This window comes from Oncorhynchus keta, chromosome 2, assembly GCF_023373465.1.
Source record: "Oncorhynchus keta strain PuntledgeMale-10-30-2019 chromosome 2, Oket_V2, whole genome shotgun sequence".
In the NCBI taxonomy this organism is placed as follows: Eukaryota; Metazoa; Chordata; class Actinopteri; order Salmoniformes; family Salmonidae; genus Oncorhynchus; species Oncorhynchus keta.
The window spans coordinates 33,841,393-33,864,679 of NC_068422.1; the positions used below are offsets into that span (position 1 = coordinate 33,841,393).

At 41.5% G+C, this 23,287-nt stretch overlaps 1 protein-coding gene across 1 annotated transcript; it reads right to left on the minus strand.

Annotated features, from left to right (window-relative positions):
• Positions 1–9,235: 9,235 nt before the first annotated feature.
• Positions 9,236–21,835, minus strand: LOC118399526 (tetraspanin-14-like). Its single transcript, XM_035795672.2, has 9 exons — positions 21,675–21,835; positions 20,775–20,862; positions 18,420–18,470; positions 17,797–17,943; positions 15,086–15,256; positions 14,549–14,674; positions 14,319–14,369; positions 11,578–11,691; positions 9,236–11,480 (listed from the first exon to the last, which is right to left on the minus strand). The coding sequence occupies exons 2-9, from the start codon at positions 20,853–20,855 to the stop codon at positions 11,415–11,417; spliced, it is 807 nt and encodes a 268-aa protein (XP_035651565.1). The 5' UTR covers positions 20,856–20,862; positions 21,675–21,835; the 3' UTR covers positions 9,236–11,414.
• Positions 21,836–23,287: the final 1,452 nt, after the last annotated feature.

Below are 23,287 nucleotides of genomic sequence, written 5' to 3' on the forward strand. Positions count from 1 at the left end.
ATCAGCTTGAAAATAGCTGTCTAGCAATGATCAACAACCAACTTGACAGAGCTTGAAAAATTGTTTTAAGAACAATGTGCAAATATTGTACTTACCCAGAAAGACTTAGGCAAATGTGATATTTCTGTATTTAATTTTCAATAAATTAGCAACCTTTTCTAAAACATGTTTTAACTTTGTCCTTTTGAGGTATTGAGTGTAGATGGGTGTAGATGGGTGTAGATGGGTGAGATGGGTGTGTGTAGATGGGTGAGAAAAAATCTGTTTAATCCATTTTGAATTCAGGCTGTAACACAACAAAGTGTGGAATAAGACAATGAATACTTTCGAAGGCACTGTAGCTTGTTTTTGGTCGCAGGTGCAGGTATGGCTTAAAGATCACAACATTTACTTAAAGCTATCTGTAATAGCACTGTTGGGTGATTTGAAAAGGCATAGTCAATCAATCAATATTATAATAATACTCTTAGTAAATATTTTCAGATCTAATTTGCAATCTGTAGAAACTATGACAATACAAAGGTTCAGAACTTTGTGAAACATCACAGCAAAATTGAAAAATATATGGCAAGTAGAAAACTGGATGGTTTTCAAAACTGGATGGCTTTCAGAGATAGATGGAGGGTTAAAAAACTTAAAAAGATAAACGTAAAATATACCGTGTCCGTGTACAATGTCCATAAAATGTATATAATATGTAAAAGCTGGGAGTAAAAGCCTAAGTGTTGTTGCCCGTTGGTTTACTCCAATTAGGGGAGGGGTGTAAGGGTTAGGGGAATATAATAAAGAAGGAAAATATATGTTTTTTTAAATGAGAAAAAATATATGGGGGATTGGAAATGATGCAGACAACTAAATTGATAGAGCCCACAATTTGTATTCAATATTAAAACTGATTTTACCACCCCACCCAATAAAAAATGTATTATCATAAAAAAAGTAGTTATAATAATAATAATAATATGATGGGTTACATTCCCTATTGGTTACATTCACAGAAGAGTATCCTTTGACCTAGTTGCTTTGCACATGTGGTGAATGCTTGCTTTGCAAAAAAGAACCCTGTGTGGCCTGAAACTCTGAATATGTTCACTGAGGTTCTATACACTGGATGTTCTTTCCACAGCATCAAACAACATCAATGATCTTGCTGTCACTCACCAGTCTCCAGCAGGGGAAAAAAGCATTTTAGCTACAACAAAACATAACAGCTAACAATTGTCCCGGTCAAAAGCTGCCTGTTTTCACTCTACAACTAAATGGTAATTACCTCCATGCAATGAATTACAAGGCCAATTTATTTTCCCGGAAATAAATTATTCAGTAAATGATTTCCACTTCAGTACAGATGATGAGCTAAATGCTTGTGTTCATCACAAGCAGTGTGTATGGAATATCATACTGGAGAATGAGGTCATTAATGTAGTCAATTAGAAGGTAGCCAAGTTGGACTAAGGAAGGGAAAGGGAGCAAACCCTAAAAATTATAATAGGCCTACATTTCTCAGCAGGCCAATGTACTTTAGAAGATGCAGCAATCATGACAGTCAGGGACATACAGGTCCTGTATTTACTGCCGACAGTCCTGGACAATTATTTTTGTGTTTTGTTACGAAATGATATGCAAATGTGTACGCCCACCTGTCTTTTGTTCACAATTCCGCACATATTTCTCCTCTGACAGAAATGCGAGGAGGAGGAGAGACATCAAGGTGAGGAGAAGATAAAACGTGGAGAAGAGAGCTGAGGAGAAGAGAGCTGTATCTCCCTGGAGCAGGAACAAAGGAGTGAGAATGATGAGAAGGCGCAACGTAAGTCAAGTCTTCCCTGCCTTTTCTCTCTACACCTGTATTCCTTTCCATTGATCACCTCCTTCTCCATCCCTCATTTTTACATGAACCTCTTTTATTAATTTCTGTCCCTCCCTAAATGTCAACTCCAAAACTTGTGTTGTTAATCCTCAAACTTTCCTACACCTGAAAACATTAAATGACCCCGGCAATCGATAGAACATCACTCATGGATGCACAAATAATATATAACATTCAAAATGGGTGAATCCAGTCTCCTTTTTACATCATTTAACACCTGATTTACATAACAAAAGTCACATCTCAATAGGTGGTTCAGATAAGTCATGACATACCACAAGTGGAGGGCTGGGAATTTCCTTCTTTGTTCCTTATTGGTCTTCTATTGTTTCTCAAGCAAGGGGGGAGGCCATTGACATCACAACTTCCCATCAAACCAACTATTTGAAAGCCCTACTCCTTGAAGTATGCAGTTGTGTTTAAAAAACACAATCCTGCTTTATTTGAAGTACATCTTATGAAGGCTTCATAAAGCATTCATATATGTTTTGTAACCACTACATAAATGGCTCACAAATCATCTACAACCTTATGTCATGCTCTATAAAGGATCAAAACATGTGAACAAATAAATTAGATGTTTATGTCACACAGTTATGCCACATTATGAATCATTCTAGAGCATGAAATATGGTTACAGATGATTTATGACTCATGTATCTACTGCTTATAAAGCCTTCATAAGTTGTAGGCACGTGTCACGTACAACCCAGCAGTCCCTGTGGGCAATAGAGAAGGGCCGTGTGGCGGTGCCTCCCTCAGGAGACACAGCACTGTGCTAGAGTCATCCTCCTCGACCACCCACAGCACAGAGCGTACCCACTGCCCCAGCCTCCAGCCTGCTGCTCCTCCGCTGTACCGCCGCGGACAGTGCCCGAAGACACAGCCTCACTGTTACAAAGCCACTGATGTACAGGACAGATACAGAATTGGCCTACTATTCATGAATATGTACATGGATAGACATAGCATAATTACTATGCGGCACCCAATCCATATACAGATAAGATGCATAGAATGGTGATGTAAAAAAAAGTATATAATATATATTGAGATACACAGAAGCAGACCCGATAGACCCGCAAGGCTTTCTTTGTGCCTGGAACTCATCTAAAGCATGGTGCACCTTTATCACGTCACCATTAAAAGGCTTTGGGCAATCTTATATATTATGTATTTATTTCTTATTATAATATCATGTGATTATGCATGCTTCACTTCTCTATCTTCTCCTGTCTCACCTGGGTGAGAGCCCCCCGGCTCAGCTCCAGAGAATGTGTTCTGCTATGGTTCAAAGAGGAGCAAATACCCAAACCGGCTGGCTATGAGTGCAATAGCACCACCACTACTGGTTCTATGGTCAGTACTGGGATGTTGTCTCGACCAAACATCGATCCTTCCTAGCTTCCCCTCTTGCACCAAACTACTTCTCTTCACTACTATTACCACATGCAAACGATCTAACTCAAAAGTATTCCTCATGAAAGGAGCATTGAAAAAAAGTGAGTCTGTTCGTGCATGCTAGTGTGTGTGGCTGGATTTTCAGTACATCAGTGATCTTTTCATATCACAACTGATGTAGCAACAAATCACATACACGGCTGACCTGCGTTATCTTCAATAATACTGCTGTAACCATGGAAACATGATATGCGGAGGCTGACAGAACTGAATGTTTGAACTGTGTGTGAATGTGTGACATTAGTTATATGCTAATTTGAAAAGGAGGATCTTGGTCTTGGAGGAGGATCTTGCATCTTGGTTTGCAAGAATTTGCATGTCTCTTTGACATTACACATACAGTATAACATTGTGTACAAATACAGATAAAAAGCATCTGGAAACTGCCAGGGGGAGGATGCTGATAAACAGTGTGAATATAATTCACCACAGATCACCACATTGAATCTGTAAAATCGTAACATAAAACCATCCAATTACTGTAGAGCTACATAACATACATGCAGAGTACAACAACAGACAAAACAACAGCTGTTGATACGAATGTATAGCACAAGCATATCTAAGACCAGGCAGCTGTAGGCTATGTACTGATGACCTGTCTGTCTTTCTTTAGGAAGAGATGATCACCACATCAGGAGAGCTTCTGCAGGAGGCATGCAAAAGGACAGACTCAGCCACGGACTATGGGAAATCTTCCAATGACCCCCTCAACACCTTGTCAGTTCACTATGAACCTTTTTGTGCTCCCTGAGATGTCACTTTGACCTCACCCCCTTGGATTCACACAGAGGGAGCTCAAGAGCTCCGTCTTTCTCCAGGCGTGGAGCTATGTCTTCCGACTCCTTCAGACGCCTTGGATTCACACATAGGGAGCTCAAGAGCTCTTCAGACTCCAACCGGACCACAGGACTGTCCATAGACATCCATTCCCCCAGTAGCACCCCCAGCTGTATAGCAGTGAGGACTGTATAACACAAAAGATGAGTGAGCCATTGAGATACATATCGTTTCTGCTAAGGGAGTTACACAAATGATTAGCAACAGTGCGATTCAGGACAAGATCCAGCTTTTAGGGAAAGAGCAGACTTGTGTACACAGGTAAGCAGACAGACACCCAGACACCGGAGGCAACAGGGAACAGAGGTGGATTGATAAAAGTGTCTAGCATCTGTCAAATACTCCAACTGACAATTTATTTTTGAATGCTAAGATTCTCACTTTGTTCCTTAAGCAAATGTATGGTAAGATGCTAAACACAATTAGACAAAACAAAGGTCTCAGGGAGTACTACAGCTTTAACGTAGAGTCATAGAGAACATTGAACTTGTTTTTGTGCACTCATCCCTATAGGGAATCTGTTGTCATCCTGATATGGCTTTGTTCCTGAGCCAGAAGCAGTTGAAAGAGAGCATTTGCAAAGAAATCAAACTACGTATATCGAATGAATGCACATAGGTTGAAGCTACTATGAGAAGGAATTAATCATAATGCAAACAGTGCAATTATTCACTGAGATCCACCTTGAATGAATATATTGAATGAATGGTGCAAGTTCCCTCCTGTTCAGGATATAAGACTATTGCTGCAGTAGCACTGACAGCCTCACTGGTCCAGAGTGGGTAACCAGAGCTCCTCTTTTCCAACAGCCAGTATCATTCAGCAGTTAAGACAGCCAATAGTTTTGTTAACATCATCAGCACACACCCCCACGTCCCCCAAAAACACACACAGACACACATTCAATCATAAGCTCAGGTTTCCACAACACTGTGAAGAATGCATTCCTGGCTAGTAGAGATGTCCTGCTGTAGTAAGCAGCATGAGGGATTGTTGTGTGGCAGGCAGCTCGACTTGTCCAGCTTTAGGTATCATTTACTGGCAGTAGCCCAGCATGAGTCAGTGAGCCAGGCAGTCAGTCTGTTTAGAGCAGCCAGTGGTCAGCCACAGCCACACAGCCATTAAGTTACATTAAAGTATCACTCTGAACATCAACCTCATCAAAAACACCTCTCGCCAGGTCGTAAATTGTATGCAGCAGAATACATTTTTTTTACCCTTTGGTATTGGTGATTGGAATGTAGCTTTGTTACAGAGACCTTTGCTGCCCAAAAATGCTTTAGTCCAAAAGTGAACACTGGAACAATATTCCTAACATCCGAATGTGGGGAATGATGAGAGATGGTCTATGGAAAACGAATGTATATTTTGTGATGTCATTAAAAATTATAATGCAAATATTGTAACTTGAACAGTATACACATTGTATATATCAGGTTTTCATCCCTTACGTTGTGTAGGAAATATCAAAGTTAATGAGAGTATTTTTGTTAAGAGAGGAATGTGATTTTAGTTTTCTAGCGAGATCATAGTTTTGATGATACTTTGCCCCAGTAAGTAGCCAGGCCCGAGGGAGCTCAGAGTGTGTCAGCATGATGGAAACGCCCCCTTTTTACCAGAGTGTATAAAGGATGAGTTGAGACTCAAGCTGCAGCTTAGGTCTCCATTGTTTACAACCCTGAAAATCAACACGAGGTGAAGACGATAAAGTAGCCTTTCTAACAATCAATGTTACGGCTGAGTATCTGTTCTAAGTACCGTATCTAAGAAAGCAAATTTAAGTAAGACCATCCTGTTACTCTCTTCAAACCATTGTTGACTGCACTGCCCTCATCACCCCACTGGGGATCATCGAAATCTGATTAGCTGTCTTTAGAGGACCACAAATCCAGAATGAGTAAAAGCAAACACCACCCTGTTAGTTCTGCAACAGACTACAGGACAAGGCATTGAAGCCACGGCCAACTAAGAAGGACATTGTGACTTCTTGTGGTCAATCAGAGCTTTACACTTAAGAGCTCGGGAGAAGGCCCAACTGAACCCTTTTCACAAATGCCTCGGTCCAACAGAGATAAATGACAAAGGAAGACATTTAAACACGTAAATACATTCATTATTTCTTACACCAAATGGTCAGCGGTTCTTGGGCTAAGTATTAGAATTACTGTGAGCATAGATACAAGTGTTGTCACTCTTTCTTTCTCCCGTTTCCCCTCTCTACTCCTCCCTCTTTTGATAAACAAGCAGTCATGTTGCTGTTAGTCCGCTACGGACCTGTTTCCATCGTATTAAGTTGCTAATCAATAACCTATACCGAGTGTGTGTATCCTGGGTTATTATTTAGTTAGTCAGTAAATAAATCATTAAATACATTTTTTGTGGTACGGAATGATCAGTAAAGCTGGGGTTTGTCCAGATGCGAGGAGTATGCAAAGTTCAGAATTATGAGAATGATATGAGGTAATAATAGTAATAAATTACTGTTATCAATACATATCTTATATATCATCTAGAGTTTAATTTGGGAGATGGTAACTTGTTAAACAACTTCTTCCGTGGTGCCCCAAATCCTAATGAGTTCATTGTTATCATGATTAATTTAATTGAGTAACAATTAAACCTAGTTAATTGATTCGATACATAAGTCATCAGATTAACGCTTAGTTCAAGTCACGAGAACTGTATATACAAAAGCATGTGAACACCACTTCGAATTAGTGGATTAGGCTATTTCAGCCACACCCGTTGCTGACAGGTGTATAAAATCAAGCACATAGCCATGCAATCTCCAAAGAATGGCCTTACTGAAGACTCAGAGACTTTCAACATGGCACCATCATAGGATGCCACCTCTCCAACAAGTCATTTCGTCAAATGTATGCCCTGCTAGAGTTGCTCCGTTCAACTGTAAGTGCTGTTATTGTGAAGTGGAAATGTCTACGAACAACAATGGCTCAGCCGCAAAGTGGTAGGTCGCAGAAGCTCACAAAACAAGACCGCCAAGTGCTGATGTGTGTAAAAATCATCTGTCCTTGGTTGCAACACTCACTCCCGAGATCCAAACTGCCTCTGGAAGCAACGTCAGCACAGAATTGTTAGTCGGGAGCTTCATGAAATGTCTTTCCATGGCCGAGAAGCCGCACAAAAGCCTAAGATCACCATGCATAATGCCAAGCGTCGGTTGGAGTGGTGTAAAATTTGCCGCCGTTGGACTCTGCAGCAGTAGAAATGTGTTCTCAGGAGTGATGAATTACGCTTCACCACCTGTCAGTCCGATGGATGATTCCGGGTTTGGCGAAGGCCAGGAGAATGCTAGGCACCTTTGTTCCAGTGAAGGGAATTCTCAAGGCTACAGCAGAAAATGACATTCTAGAAATTATTTCCAAATTTGTGGCAACAGTTTGGGAAAGGCCCAAACAGCATGACAATATCCCAGTGTAGAAAACAAGGTCCATACAGAAATGTTTTGTCGAGATCAGTATGGAATAACGTGACTGGCCTGGACAGAGCCCTGACCTCAACCCCATCGAACACCGTTGGGAAGAATTGTAAAGCTGACTGCGTGCCAGGCCTAATTTCCCAACATTGGTGCCCAACCTCAGTAATGCTCCGTGGCTGAATGGAAGTAAGTCCCCAGTGCAAATGTTTCAACATCTAGTGGAAAGCCTTCCCAGAAGAGTGGAGGCTGTTATAGCAGAAAAGGGGGGGAACAACTCCATATATTAATGCACATGATTTTGGAATGAGATGTTCGACGAGCATGTCCACATACTTTTGGTCATGTAGTCTACCTTATCATACATCTTGGAGGATTTATAGTATTATGTCTTTCTCTGAGATCAGGTTGCTTGCTGCTCGTAACAACAAAGGAGAATTATAGGGAGAGTTCATGTTTGTGGACAGATGAACTAAGGACAAAGGTTAAGATAATTTATGTAAAAGGTTAGGAAATCTAAATCAACAAGGCGAGGAGAATTTACGTAGCAGGTTAGGTGAAATCGGTTAGCTAAAACGCTAGTTGTCCCCGACGCGACTTGAACACAACCTTTGGATTGCTAGACAGTGGCGGATTACTCCCACCCATCCTCCCTGACCAACCTCTATACTTTCGTTTTTCGGGGGGGGGGGGGGTGTCAACTTACTGTTGAAAGTTAGAATGGTGGAATACACAAGGTGCAGTTTTACTGTTATGTCAGTCACTGACAGTCACTCAATTAGCCCATGTCAGCTACAATTTTTTAATTGGTAAGTTAGTCTTGTGGCCAGATATCTAAATGTATAATCATAGTTGAATTACCAACCGGGGGGCCCCCAGGGGCCCCCATTGATCATCAGAAATCATATTAAAAACGGCAAACATTTGTCTCCACCCGATGTGTGGAATTGCAGGAAAATTCCAGTAAAACTGCACATTTTTCTCACTGCCCCATGGCAAAATGTTCACAATTGCAGCAAACTTGCTTTAAAAACTGCTGAACATTCTCTACATCCCCATGGAATCTGTAGAATTGCAGGAAATGTACTTAAAAAAAAATGTTCTACACTGTCATGAGAGGGGCCACTAAAATGTTTTGCTCACAAGGTCACGCCCTTGTGAGCTGTTGCTGTGGTTTTACGATTTTTGTGGCCCCAACCCCCATAACGTTGCACATCCCTGGTCTAAAGTAACTAGACCTTTAGTATGTATCATGTCTTGGAGGTGCTCAGGAATATATAAAGTTTGTTTCTTATGGCTCTGTGGCCAGGCTGAAAAAATACAATGCTGTCAAAATTGCAAGACTGTCTCAATGTGGCAATAGACCTATTCCTAGTTATTTTAAAACAGTCAGCCATGAAGGCTGTTCAGGGTTTCAATTAACTTCCCATAATTAACACAAGAGGGCTCTAAAACACAGCTAAATCAGTACTGTTTAGTGTCAAATCCTTCGACCAAGGAGGCACAAAAGCATGTAGTGGCCTTTGCACTTTTCAGAATATCCAACGACCACCTTGTAAGTGTATGCCTGGGGAAGGTAATTTGACTAAATTACATTGTCATCAGTGATGATTAATAACACTGGGAAGTTTAACAAAATGGACAACCATACTTTATTGTTTATAAAAACCTATCCAGAATTAATTAAATTCACATTTACAAAATGTCATTACATAAAACAGAACATCCCTTTTGTTAAAAACACTTATATGATTACATGGAAACAATCAGTAACACACACAAAACACAAAGAAAATTGTCAAACTACATGACAGACATTCACCAGCAGATCTGCAGTTGAAGGCCTGAATGACCGTCAACTCCATTGCTTTCATTTGCGTATTTTTATCTTGTAACTTATATAGCTCAACTCTAGCATTCATGCGATATAAAACCCCATAAAATATATCCTCAATCAACATTCCATAACCCGCCAAAGATGCCTCTGTAAAGCTCCCCTTTCTAGTACGAGGACAGCAGAGTATCTTTGGACAGGATGGCAGTAAAGCAAGCTCAATGTATGGAGGGACTGGCAGTTAACTTGCATGAGGCAAATACCTCTGCCAAATATGCATTCAGAACGCTTTGAATAATGTTAGGCCAGTGGTCACTTGGATGATTGCTGGGTGCCTTGAGGTATATAGTCTGGACTGAGGAGAGACGCTGGTGGGTTAGGCATCAAGTACAGTTGTAATTATATATCTCCATAAAGTTCAATCGGGCAGCCGCATCAACACAACAGCAAAATAATTCAACTCCGCTACTCTGAGGCCTAACAACTAACTAATACTTCACTTACAGGTCATCTAACACTGATCAAAATAAAACCATCTACATACGCATTGCATCCACAATTCACTTTCCCTTTAAGGAAAGTAGTATGTATCTCAATGATCAAAACTCAACTTCTGCTCAGAAGCATTTGATGCACGTTGTGGACTGACAAGTTGGTATGCCAAGTTATGAGACATGACTTATAGAAAAGACATGGCTTGACTGACAAGGCAGAGGTTCAGCAGTGCGCATGTGGGTTTGAACAGCTGTAGACTGATTCAAATGGTTAAGAGCTTGCAGAATTTTCCCACTTTTTAGCTGAGAGCTAAGGGACAATGGTGGTTTCAGTTCAAAGCCTGTCCTAACCTCGTCCCCAGGGTCAAATTGCTGTTGCATAGAGCCTAGTAACACTGAGCAACAAAGTGGGATTTGAAAGGGGTGTGGATAAAATCAAAGTGGGAGACAGCGAGCCTGATACAGCGGTATTAGACGAGACTGAAATATGGCAAAAATAGCCAATCAATATAAATGTTCTATCATATAGCCATATTTTTGAGCTCAATTGATTTCGGAGTTTGGGATTTAAAGTTTATATCTGAAAAAATATTTCTTGAAGTGTACTTTCAGATTTTCTGAACTCACTTGTTTAAATCACCTGTGCTGCTCGAGCTTTAAAAGTGCTCAATGTTGGGGGAGGTTCTAAGGGTTATGCTAGATGGTGATGGATTAGCCAATTAAAACAAATGGTTGTTTCGTCCGCTCCTGCCATAGACGTCCAGTCGAGTCAAGTTCTGAGGTGCTGTGAAACCAGACGGTTCGACAGAGAGAGGGAGCCGGCTTGTGGACGATAATAGCCATCACACAATGCGGTGCTGAGATTGTGTTGATTCAGAAAGAGCTCTAGGGCAAAGTCTCATATTGGAGCAATTACATCTTCACTGATGTGGTAGACAACTCTAACTCTGCTCACACAGTCTGAGATTCTACAATTCTAGTCATGAAAAGCTGCAGGCCAGAGAGCACACCGTTGAAACAATTGCGACGACTTCATTGTTGTTTTTTTCATTGTTGAGGTATGATGAATTCACCCAGGTGAATTGGTTAAGACACTGTTCCCGGGAAAGATGTTCAGAGTGTCTTAGGAAAACAATACAAGAATGTACCAAAAACATATTTAAAGGGAAACCCAGAGGCTATTTTTAAGTGGTTCTTGAAGTCTGACTGCAATCCTGTGAGAGAAGGCACATACGAGTCTAGTTGAATAAGGCAGCTTCATGTCCACTGTGCAGGCTCTGCAGAGGTATTCGTCTCCAGAAACTGACAGAACAGTCCAAAGATAATGAGCCATAGGTATGGAAGTAGTATTTTTGTCCTCTTCTCTCATCTCTCTCTTCCTGGGCCTCAGAAAGAGAGATCAGAGAAAGGGTGGAATGGATGGTGGACAGTTTCTCAGTACAGTACCCCGTAGGCCTATGCATTCCACCACACCCCTCACTAGTAGTTCAACTTGACCTTCTCAATGTCGACAATCAGCGTCCGAGCCAAGAAGATGCCCATCATCTGAAAAGGCGGAAGAATTCACAGCATTAGCCAACAATAGATATGAACCCCATTAGCATATAAGCATGTACTCTCATTTCAATATAGATATATTTACCTGAAGCAGAGATATAATGATGAATACTCCAGCTACTATGTAGAGATTCCGTGGAAGCCATTCCTCTAAGGCTGGGATGCAGCCCTTGATGTAAATATAGTTGATCCAGTCCCCCTGCAACAGGAAATGAGAGCTATATGGAATGCTCTCCCATACCTTTGTATATACCGGCTTACTCAAATCACCTTACACTAAGTACAAGTCTTGGTGCACTTAATGTATCTTGTAGGGATAGATCAAACGGATTGTTTTTTCAAATACCGAAGAAGATTTGACACCCAAGTGTTCGTTGCCAAGAAGTTTCCAGACTTAGAATATATATATTTTTTAAGTCAAAAGGATGCATTTTGCTATTGTGTAGCTATTATCTATGACAGCCTATGGCAATATCTCAGTGAAATTAATATTGACAATCACAAGGGGCAGAGGAAAAGTCAAAAATTAGCAAATAGATAGTTCTTCTGCGGCAGTAACAGAAAGGTTGCTGGTTTGAATACCCGAGCCAACAAGGCAAAAACATATATTTTTGCCCTGGAGCAAGGCACTTAAACCCTAATTTGCCCCAGGGGTGCCATACTACTATGGCTGACCCTGTAAAACATATTTCACTGCACCTATCCGGTGTATGTGACAAACAAAAAAAATATGAAGAATTGATGAGTCATCTATGATGAATAGTGAAACTCAGCTCTTCCATTTCAACATAAAAACTCCCATTTATCTTTTTGCCTCATAACTTTGAATAACAATGAAGATGAATAGTTCCTTCTGAGCCAGGGGACCAGAACCGATGTAAAACAGGGTGGATTTGCAGAAAAACAAATTTAAGCCTCAGATTTGAGAGCGACCACTGGAACACTAGGCCAAAACATAGATAAAGAATCATTTATTTTCAGCCTGCCGTTCTTCGTAGTGACAAGAGATTAACAGGGACAGGAGGGAGCCTACCTTCCGTTCAGCAGTGATAACACGAAATTTGTGTTTCTCCCATTTGGGTAATGGGAAGAAAAGGCACTGTCGATACAGCTTAAATGACCTGACACTAAAGCCTGTATTATCTACCCTTAAGAAGAAATGGAAGTTTACTTTCTGCACTGAAATTTTATCTATTACTTTACAATGTTTACCTTTCACAAAAATAGTCTTACTACAGCTAGTAGAGGTGGATTGTTGCAAACAATAGACTTGGATGCATATATAGGCCATATAAACATACAGTTAAGACATGCAGTAGGCAATCATAAATACAAATAGCGATTCCTACAGATTGTGTGTGGTTATCAAAAGGCCCTTTTTTGATAAAAGTGTCTGCTGAATAGCATATATTATTATATGTATAGATACAGTTGAAGTCGGAAGTTTACATACACTTCGGTTGGAGTCATTAGAACTTGTTTAACCACTCCAAAAAATTAACAAACAATAGTTTTGGCAAGTCGGCTAGGACATCTACTTTGTGCATGACAAGTAATTTTTCCAACAATTGTTAACAGACAGATTATTTCACTATCACAATTCCAGGGGGTCAAGAAGTTTACATACACTAAGTTAACTGTGCCTTTAAACAGCTTGGAAAATTCCAGAAAGCGATATCATGGCTTCAGAAGATTCTGAGAGGCTAATTAACATCAATTGAGTCAATTGGAGGTTTGTGTACCTGTGGATGTATTTTAAGGTCTACCTTCAAACTCACTGTGCAAATCAATCCCAGAACAGCAGCAAAGGACCTTGTGAAGATGCTGGAGGAAACAGGTACAAAAGTATCTATATCCAAAGTAAACCAAGTCTTATTTCGACATAACCTGAAAGGTCGCTCATTAAGGAAGGAGCCACTACTCCAAAACCACCATAAAAAAGCCAGCCTATGGTTTGCAACTGCACATAGGGACAAAGACTGTAGTTTTTGGAGAAATGTCCTCTGGTCTGATGAAACAAAAATAGAACTGTTTGGCCAAAATGACCATCATTATGTTTGGAGGAAAAAGGGGAGGCTTGCAAGCTGAAGGACACCATCCCAACCGTGAAGCACAGAGGTGGCAGCATCATGTTGTGGGGGTGCATTGTTGCAGGAGGGACTGGTGCACTTCACAAAATAGATGGCATCATGAGGGAGGACAATTATGTGAATATATTGAAGCAACATCTCAAGACATCAGTCAGGAAGTTGAAGCGTGGTCGCAAATGGGTCTTCAAAATGGTAATTGAACCCAAGCATACTTCCAAAGTTCTAGCAAAATGCCTTAAGGACAACAAAGTCAAGGTATTGGAGTGGCCATCGCAAAGCCCTGACCTCAATCCCATAGAAAGTTTGTGGGCAGAACTGAAAAGGCATGTGCGAGCAAGGAGGCCTACAAACCTGACTCAGTTACACCAGCTCTGTCAGGAAGAATGGGCCAAAATTCACCCAACTTATTGTGGGAAGCTTGTGGAAGGCTACCTGAAATGTTTGACTTAAGTTTAAATTGTTTAAGGTAATACTACCAAATACCAATTGAGTGTATGTAAACTTCTCACCCACTGGGAATGTGATGAAAGAAATTAAAGCTGAAATAAATCTCTGTTGTTCTGACATTTCACATTCTTAAAATAAAGTGGTGATCCTAACTGACCGAAAACAGGGATTTTTTTCTAGGATTAAATGTCAGGAATTGTGAAAAACTGAGTTTAAATGTATTTGGCTAAGGTATGTAAACTTCCAACTTCAACTGTATATGTGATGTGTGCACTGGATAGGGTCATACCTTTAGATGTTTACGGACATCATAGCCACACTGGGTGTTTAAAACTGAGTCCTGCAGAGAGAGAGAAAGAAACATCTAAAATTAGTCCGGTCAGTGTCAAGGACTAACAAGAGGCATACCTAAAAATGAGCATGCCAGTGGCAGTTATAACAACTAGTACAGAGTAACTTATTCAGAGATGGATTGTGAAGGAGCAACGACATGGAGATAAGGGCAAGCAGATTACTCACTGCAGGGTCACTGAGGCAGCAGGAGAAGGGCACTCCGCACCTCTCTCTGCTGGGGTTGTTGTTGGTGCAGTTGAAGTAGACGTTCAGGTTCCAGTCATCAGGCTCCTTGGCTCCGCAGCAGTGGTTCTAGGACAGACAAGAGGGAAGTTTGAGTCAGATGGTTCTAATGAACCCGAACACACACACACACACACACCAACTCCTGAGGTGTTTCCATACATCTGCCAGTGTAGGACTGAGCACACATTACACAGCCACTTAGAGGACAGCGGTTCAAGTCTCATCAGGTCCCTAGAGACCAACGGGCCATCGTAGCAAGGCTTGTGAAAGCAAGCACACAATTATACACCAACACTAGGATGTATGAACCATCTCAGGAAGGGGTTAGGAGGAAAGGAAGGAAACAATGTGACAGAACCGATGTGAGGGACAGCAGGTTATTAAGTAACTTCGTGTCTCACATTCTCCCTGCCTCTATATCCCATTACCCACCCCCCACAGCAACACTCTGCATAGCTCTCGCTCTCTGCCTCTCACCAGCTTTTGCAGGGAGTCAATCAGGTTTTGCAGGTCGATGTCCTCTCTGTAGGCCTTGACGTTGGCCAGGAAGAAGTCGTTGATCCACTCTCTGACATTGTCCTGGAAGACGAACGCCAGCACGGCCGCAGTCAGTTCCAGGAAGAAGATTAACCCGATCACCCCTGAGAACTAGAAGAGAAAAACAAGTTAACTATACGTGGTGGGAGACTGATAAGAGAAGCATCAGTAGTGCTCTGCATGGGTAGAACAAAAACAGCTTAAAAATAAAACTATTGCATGCCCTAATCAATGAAGGTGAATGAAAAAAAAAACTCTCATGAGGACCGCCACAGGAAAGGAAGAACCAGAATTACCTCTGCTGCAGAGGACAAGTTCATTAGAGCTAACTGCACCTCAGATTGCAGCCCAAATAAATGCGTCAGAGTTCACCTCAACTATTCAGAAGAGACTGCGTAAAATCAGGCCTTCATAATGGAATTGCTGCAAAGGAACCACTAAAGGACACAGATAAGAAGAAGAGACTTGCTTGGGCTAAGAAACACACGCAATGGACATTAGAATGGTGGAAATCTATCCTTTGGTCTGATGAGTCCAAATTGGAGATTTTTGGTTCCAACCGGCGTGTCTTTGTGAGACGCAGAGTAGTTGAACGGGCGATCTCTGCGTGTGTGGTTCCCACCGTGAAGTATGGTGGGTGTGATGGTGCTTTGCTGGTGACACTGTCTGTGATCATTTTGAATTCAAGGCACACTTAACCAGCATGGCTACCACAGCATTCTGCAGAGAAACGCCATCCCATCTAGTTTGCGCTTAGTCAGACTCCTATTTATTTTTCAACAGAACAATGTCCCAAACACACCTCCAGGCTGTGTAAGGGCTATTTGACAAAGGAGAGTTATTTATTGCTGCATTAGATGACCTGGCCTCCACAATCACCCAACCTCAACCCAATTGAGATGGTTTGGGATGAGTTGGACAGCAGAGTGAAGGAAAAGCAGCCAACAAGTGCTCACTCAGCATATGTGGGAACTCCTTCAAGACTGTTGGAAAAGCATTCTTCATGAAGCTGGTTGAGAGAATGCCAAGAGTGTGCAAAGCTGTCAAGGCAAAGAAAGGGTGGCTACTTTGAAAAATCTAAAATATGCTTTGCGTGGGAAATACACATCACGGTAGATGGAACCAAAAATCTCAAATTTGGACTCAAGACAAAATTTCCATCAGTCTAATGTCCACTGCTTGTGTTTCTTGGCCCAAGCAAGTCTCTTCTTATTATTGGTGTCCTTTAGGAGTGGTTTCCTTGCAGCAATTCGACCATGAAGGCTTGATTCACATAATCTCCTCAGATGATGTTGAGATGTGTGTGTTCGTTGAACTCTGAAGCATTTATTTGGGTTGCAATTTCTGAGGCTGGTAACTAATGAACTTATCCTCTGCAGCAGAGGTAATTCTGGGTCTTCCTTTCATCAGTTTCATCATAGCGCTTGGTGGTTTTTGTGACTGCACTTCAAGAAACTTTCAACGTTCTTGAAATGTTCCGTACTGACTAACCTTCATGTCTTACAAAGTAATGGACTGTCGTTTCTCTTTGCTTCTTTGAGCTGTTCTTGCTAATATATATGGTCTTTTACCAAATAGGGCTATCTTCTGTATACCCCCCTACCTTGTCACAATGCAACTGATTGGCTCAAACGCATTGAGGAAAGAAATTCCACACAGTAACTTAAGGCACACCTGTTAATTAATGCTTTCCAGGTGCCTGCCTCATGAGAGAATGCCAAGAGTGCAAAGCTGTCTTTGAGGCAAAAGGGTGGCTATTTGAAGAATCTCAAATAACATATTTAGATTTGTTTAACACTTTTTTGGTTACTACATTATTCCGTGTGTAATTTCATAGTTAATGTCTTCACTATTATTCTACAATGTAGAAAATAGTAAAAATAAAGAAAAACCCTTGAATGAGCAGGTGTGTCCAAACTTTTGACTGATACGAGATATATATATATATATATATATATATATAAAAAAATGTTTTTCTGAAACAAACAGCTGACTGAAGAGTCAGTTTGAGCCAGTTTCTGTGGTAACATGGACTCTTAACATGAAACTTTGTTGCTTCTTGCTGAAACAAGCAAGGCGTTGCCTAGGTAATGCCCCCCTCCCTGCACCAGCAGCACAGAAAAAATAGAATTAATAAATAGTGCTTGGAACTTCTAACCCTGGCAATTTGACCGGTAATTTCATGAACTCAAACATTGTTGCCTGGTATATTGATGCAATAACTTCCATGGTAAAGTAGAATGTATGATGTTAACTTATATAGCTCATACAATGGAATACATTTTTTGCAAAGTCACTTGAGTTGAAATCAACAAACCACAACACATATTGATGGGTATACTTCCTGCCTTGCTACTATGGGTAAACTTGCAATGGCCAACAGTCCACCCCATATACCATCACGCTTGAATGGGTATGCCCCTTCTATTCATGATATTTCTACAACAGCACATGCAGTCAAGAGGAGAATGATTACTTTTTTCTACTCAAACGGTTATTACAGTTACCTCAGTCATTTGGCTGACTATCACAGCCCCACTTGTAAGAGCAGCTAAAATGTGCACCAGTATTCTATCGGTATGCTATGAGACCCCCAAGAGAGAGATCGAGCAAGAGAAATAGAAAGAGTATTGTGGTGGTGCAGTACTCACAAACTTGAGGAGGCATATGTTCTCCCTGAGTGCTCCTACACATCCTGCAAAGCCCAGGATGAAGGTGATCGCTCCCACCAGCAGCACCAGCCACACGGGGTCAAAGCCATGCAGCCGTGTCACCTGTGTCAGGTCCAACAGTACACCCTACAGGAGTGAGAACAGTTGAGTTAACCGTTGAGATACCATTTCAAGCAAAGCACCAACACGCAAGTAGACAGTCATTCCGAGAATAATGAATGCCACATTATAAAGAATTAAATTATTTAACATATTGAATAATTTACATGGCATATCTGATTAAAAGCTGGCGTGTTATCCTGTAACAATATCTCCAATATGCATTTGAATAACCTCTAATGTAGCAGTTCAACCCTACAGAACAGACAATTAAAATGTGTTATCAGCTTCAAGCTAGCTGTGTGTAACAATAGGGGAAATTAACTGTGAATTTGATGGTTGTGAATGTTTTAAAAGATGTGATGGCAGTGATGACAAGTGACAAGTCTGTGGGCTGAAGGTCTGGCACAAACACAATTACACAAATAGTCAATGAATAATAATAAGCTGTCTGTATGGTAGTGAAACATTTTACAGGACAATGGGAGAAGCTGCTCCCTCACCTTCTCACTCCAGGCCCAGAACCCAATGGCAATGAATGCTGCTCCAGCCAGCTGAGGAAGGAAGCAGACCGACTTTTTTCAGATGTGTTTACATTTTTGACTTGGTGTGTTCAGTTGTTTACTTTTATTTTTAACATTTTCACATAGGCATTAGGGAAAACTCTGCCACTAAATAATATTAAAGCATAACTAGGTATAAAAGAGGGAGCCTGCTAATAACGAAAACACTGACAATGTCTTTAATTTAAAAAGGGCACCAAAATTCAAGAAATTGCAAAAAAAAAAACAGGAAGAGATGGGTCATAAGTGGTTATTGCGCATCTTTGAACTCAGAATACAGCTGCCCTATCAAGAGATTAATTAACGAGCTTAACCAAAATGCAAAACAGAAGCGTTTCTACATTTCCTGTTGACACAAACAAAGAGAGGAAGCTAGCAAATATCTTCGTGAGTCTCCTGTTCACTAGCTAAAACAGGAAGTAGGGGCTCTGAAGGTTATTTCTCAACTCTGGATGTTGGAAGGACATTAGAGATGTAGGCTAAAGCAACGAAAGAAAAGCCCACACCCTTCTTTAATTTAGAAATAAACAGAAAGAGGCTGTTACCAGTGGAGGATGTTAGAGGGAATGGCTATTGAGAATGTGCTCTGTGTGGAAAGATTGTGGCAGGGGGCACCAGGTCATCCAGCAGGGGCTGCCATCTGCCCTCAGAGGTGAAAAATGGTTTTAGTAAATCAATGTGTTCTCTACATGGGCTTCCCATTCTTGCCTTAAAAGAACACCATATTACTCCCCCCAGGATTTTGCTGGAATTTTGGATATTTGTACAGTGATTGGTTGAAATTGAGTCCAATTTTGTACCACAGTGATGGGTCAGTTGTATGCAATAATATTGTGATGATTTGACTGACATAAATAGTGCAGTGATTGGTCAAATCTGCAAGCACTCGCATAATATGCAGGAAATTGTTGATTTAGCTAAATATGTTGTGATTACAGAATCCTGGAGGGACTGCTATATGCTCCATCTCATGCCGGGCGTAAACTACACGACTTTCAAAATCCTAACATCGCTGAGCCTCACATTAAACAAACGTCTTTCTTGTATTTTTTTGTTGTTGTCTTGCCAAAGTAGTGGTGCGCACACTAAACGATGTGGCGCAGACTGGGGGGGGTCACACACTACAAGATTCTTCACTTGGTCGTGAGGACTCTCCATACCACGCTGTCTCCTGAAAACAACGAGTGATTAGATTGTAAATGTAGCTGGAACAAGCGGTGGATAAAAGCAGCCACAAACACATTCAATCAGAAATTTACACTTGCCATACAGAGTTGAATCAAGGAGCCTACCCATTTTGAATTGAGTAAAATTGCTTGTGAACTTCAGAGCTGTAGTGGTTTGACACTGGCTTAGGTTAAAGACAAGTACAAACACATACTAGTAGTAATCGCTCTGGCTCGACAGTGTACACATTCTGGGTGTTGCGATACATCATCATCATCTCACTGGCTTTTTTTCTGGCAAGCTCTCATTGCTGATCAGCGTTCTCAAAACATGCCGTTGCACATCTCACTACAAGAGCACTGCAGATTTGTGCTGATAAAATGTGTTTGAAAATATGGGAACACCTGGGATGGCCCAAAGACGGGATCGATAGCCCTCAGATTGCGTCGGTGACAGCCACGCACCCCGCGTAGGCAACAACATGGTGATTTTGTCTCCAATCTCGAAAAGATGTAGTGTACGCCTGGCTTTAAAGTTGCAGTATTATTGAGTATCTGATTTACTGTTCATGGCTGACTCTAGCAAACTAAACTCCAAGGTGAAGGAAGTTTATGATTTACTTCACCAACAGAGTGGAGCAGAGACCAGGCTTTTTGGAATCTAGCTCAGACAATATCAATTCACTCACGGGCAATACTTCAAAAAATGTTTTATCATGAAATGCCTACCTTGTACCTATGTTTGTCCTCTGTAGTTGCGGGCCTTGTTTGCGGAAATCCATACTTTTTCAATAAATGTTAATAAAATACAACCACTGACGTTTTGCTCATGTCCGTTTCTCAAAGATGGCAATTTAGCGTGAATGTGCAAGTGTCAATTGATTATCCGATGACGTAAGCCTAGTGCTAGATTCAACAAAGTCTGGTCTCTGCTCCACTCTCTTGGTAAAGTTCATCAGAAACTTCCTTCACCATCGAGTGGAGTTTAGTCCGCCAGGCAAACTCAGGCCAACTATACAGCATATGCATAACTACATTCATAGCATAGCACCAAATGAGACAACGGGGTGCCACAGCATGTCTGCATTACTCAATGTTTACAGGGTTACCTACTGCTTTTGCTACTTACCCAAAATATGATGTTGTAGCTGAACATGAGGTACTTGTAACAGAAGCTGACTTCTGCATTTTCATAACGATAGTAGTGCATATTTCCCCTGTGTTGAGAGACAGGAGCGAGACAATGACAGTTAGCACACAGATGGAACAAGATGTTAAAGGTTAACCTACTAGCTAGACAATTATCTAACGTTATTTGTTTATCCAGCTACATGTTCATAAGGCTATCACTTAGCTAGCAACATAGTTCGCTCAGTAGCTAACGTTAGCTAGCTCATCACTGAATCAAAGACTGAAATAGTAGCTACAACTGTTGTTGGCCAGAAAAATCCAGATAACTGGCCAAACTGCCGTTAGTTAGCTAACTAGTTAGCAGCTAGCTAGCTAACCATCATTCGATTTGCTGCACACTGTCAGAACACCAACAGCTAGATAACAATAGTTGCTAGCAGAGTTAACGCTACTGTAGCTAGCTAACGTTAGACATCTTTCTAACGGATTCGTTACCTGGCTAACGTTAGTTGGTCAACACAATTCATTTATACGGTGGCTAGATAGTATCTAGTGATAACCAGCTAGCTATGATACAGATGGAAACACAGCTAATTTCACTATGGCTAGTACTTAGTTGCAATCCGGAAAATAAATATATGCTTGTAAACAGAAGCCATAGTTAGCGAAAATAGCTAACGTTAGTCAAAGATTAGGACTCAATGTTAGCTTCGTTGCTAGCTAGCGTAGCGATTAAGACAGTGTTCGTTTAACTAGCTAGCTATCTTGCTCAAAAACAAAAAATTCGTCAAACTTCACATTTTCAATATAGATAAAGTAGCTACGTTTAAAAAAAACAAGTTTTTATATTTATTTTATTCGTTGCGATCTATCAACTTTCCTATTATCAACAACTCACCGCGGCTTTGTTTAGCGCTGCACTGCCTGTTGGCAAAAACTCTTTCGAAAACTCTTTGGAGACTTTTTTACTCCACTTCCTGTAAGGGCAGCAGGCCACGCCCCAATTTTCTCCCTATGTTTTTGTTTTCGTGTTACCAAAAGGTTACGCGTTAGAACTTTCATTGATATTTGATTGGGTAATAATATAACGTTATTTGTTTATCCAGCTACATGTTCGTAATGCGACGTAGCTAGCAACATAGCTATGCAAACTCAACAAATCAACTTTAGCTAGCACTTAGCTATGCAAACTCAACAATTCAACTTTATGGAAATCCAAAAAACACTCAAAGATGGACACATCACTAATTAATATGGTCAATAAATGACACTGATACATCAAATAGTTTATTTGTCATTTTCACAGTTAAGCAGATGTTATAGTTACTAGCGCCTAACAATGCTGTAAAATGTCAAACAAGTAGAAAAATCTTTTTATTTTTTATTTTTTTTAAATAACACTGAAATCAAGATATTGTAATGACCTGACTAGATCATAAAGGAACAATTGTCCAGACAGAGGTTTGAGTTTACTAATTGATGGTTTATTAAACCAACTTTACACAGGCTACTGTTTGGCCTAGCCCATGCCAAATAAATTAAAGATAACCCACAAGCCAATCATGACCTCTTGTGAAGCCCAGACGTAAGAGAGAGAACAAAGGCTAAACCTGTTCTTAACTACCAATGCTCCATCCCCCTGCCCAACCCCCCACCACGCCACTCCGCCAACCGCCAGGATGCCCGGCATCAGAACATTCCAGGCATTCCCGTGATTGGCAGATAGCAGGTTGATTGGCATGTCGGACCCTGCGAACACTGGGTGCTGGTAAGTACAACACAACCACCTACTAGCCTAACACATAACACACAGCTGTCTGTGCGGGTCGCTACACAGCCCCCCCACCACAAAGTCCCTTGTCCCCGAGGGAACAAACAAAGTCTCTGAAGTGACCCAGAGGTCTCCTTTACCTGCGTGGCCGTGATGGTCGTAGAGTGCCCCTCTGGGAACCAGGGGATGAAGGCAGGGATATGGGGGACAAGGAAGCGGGAACGGGTAATACCGTCTGTGGCTCTGGGGAACCACACGGTGACACAGGTGGGGAGACAGGGGGAGTGGGCTGTCTGGAGCTTTGTCTGCGGCACCTGGGGTTGGGTGCCTGGACAATGTCATTGCCAGAGAGTGGAATTGTGGGGGTTCCTGGGGTTTGGGGAGAAGAGGCCCCTCTGTATGGGGTTAACCTGTCCCGGTGCAGTGTCACCTTTCTCCCCCTGGGAGGAAGCTGCACCCGGTAAACAACCTCCCCTAACCTCTCCAGGACACTGCAGGGTCCCACCCAGTGACTGTCCAACTTGGGGCATCTGCCTTTTTGTCTCAGGGGGCTGTAAACCCAGACCAGCTCCCCAGCCACAAAGTGCCTTCCCCGGGTGTGCACGCCATAGTTCCTCTTCTGCCTCACACCTGCATTCACCAGCTGCTCTCTGGTGAAGGTGTGGGCTGTCTCCAGGCGGTTCTGGAGTCTCCGGGCATGCTCCGGCCCCGGGGGAACATGAGGGCTATCCAGGGGCCGA

Excerpts from the sequence above, each read along its gene's own strand:
- LOC118399526 (XM_035795672.2), bottom strand. The coding sequence starts at position 20,855 with ATGCACTACTATCGTTATGAAAATGCAGAAGTCAGCTTCTGTTACAAG. Across the intron at positions 14,370-14,548 it reads GCTGCCTCAGTGACCCTGCA|GACTCAGTTTTAAACACCCA; the intron begins GTGAGTAATCTG and ends CTCTCTCTGCAG. Across the intron at positions 11,692-14,318 it reads ATGTCCGTAAACATCTAAAG|GGGGACTGGATCAACTATAT; the intron begins GTATGACCCTAT and ends TTCCTGTTGCAG.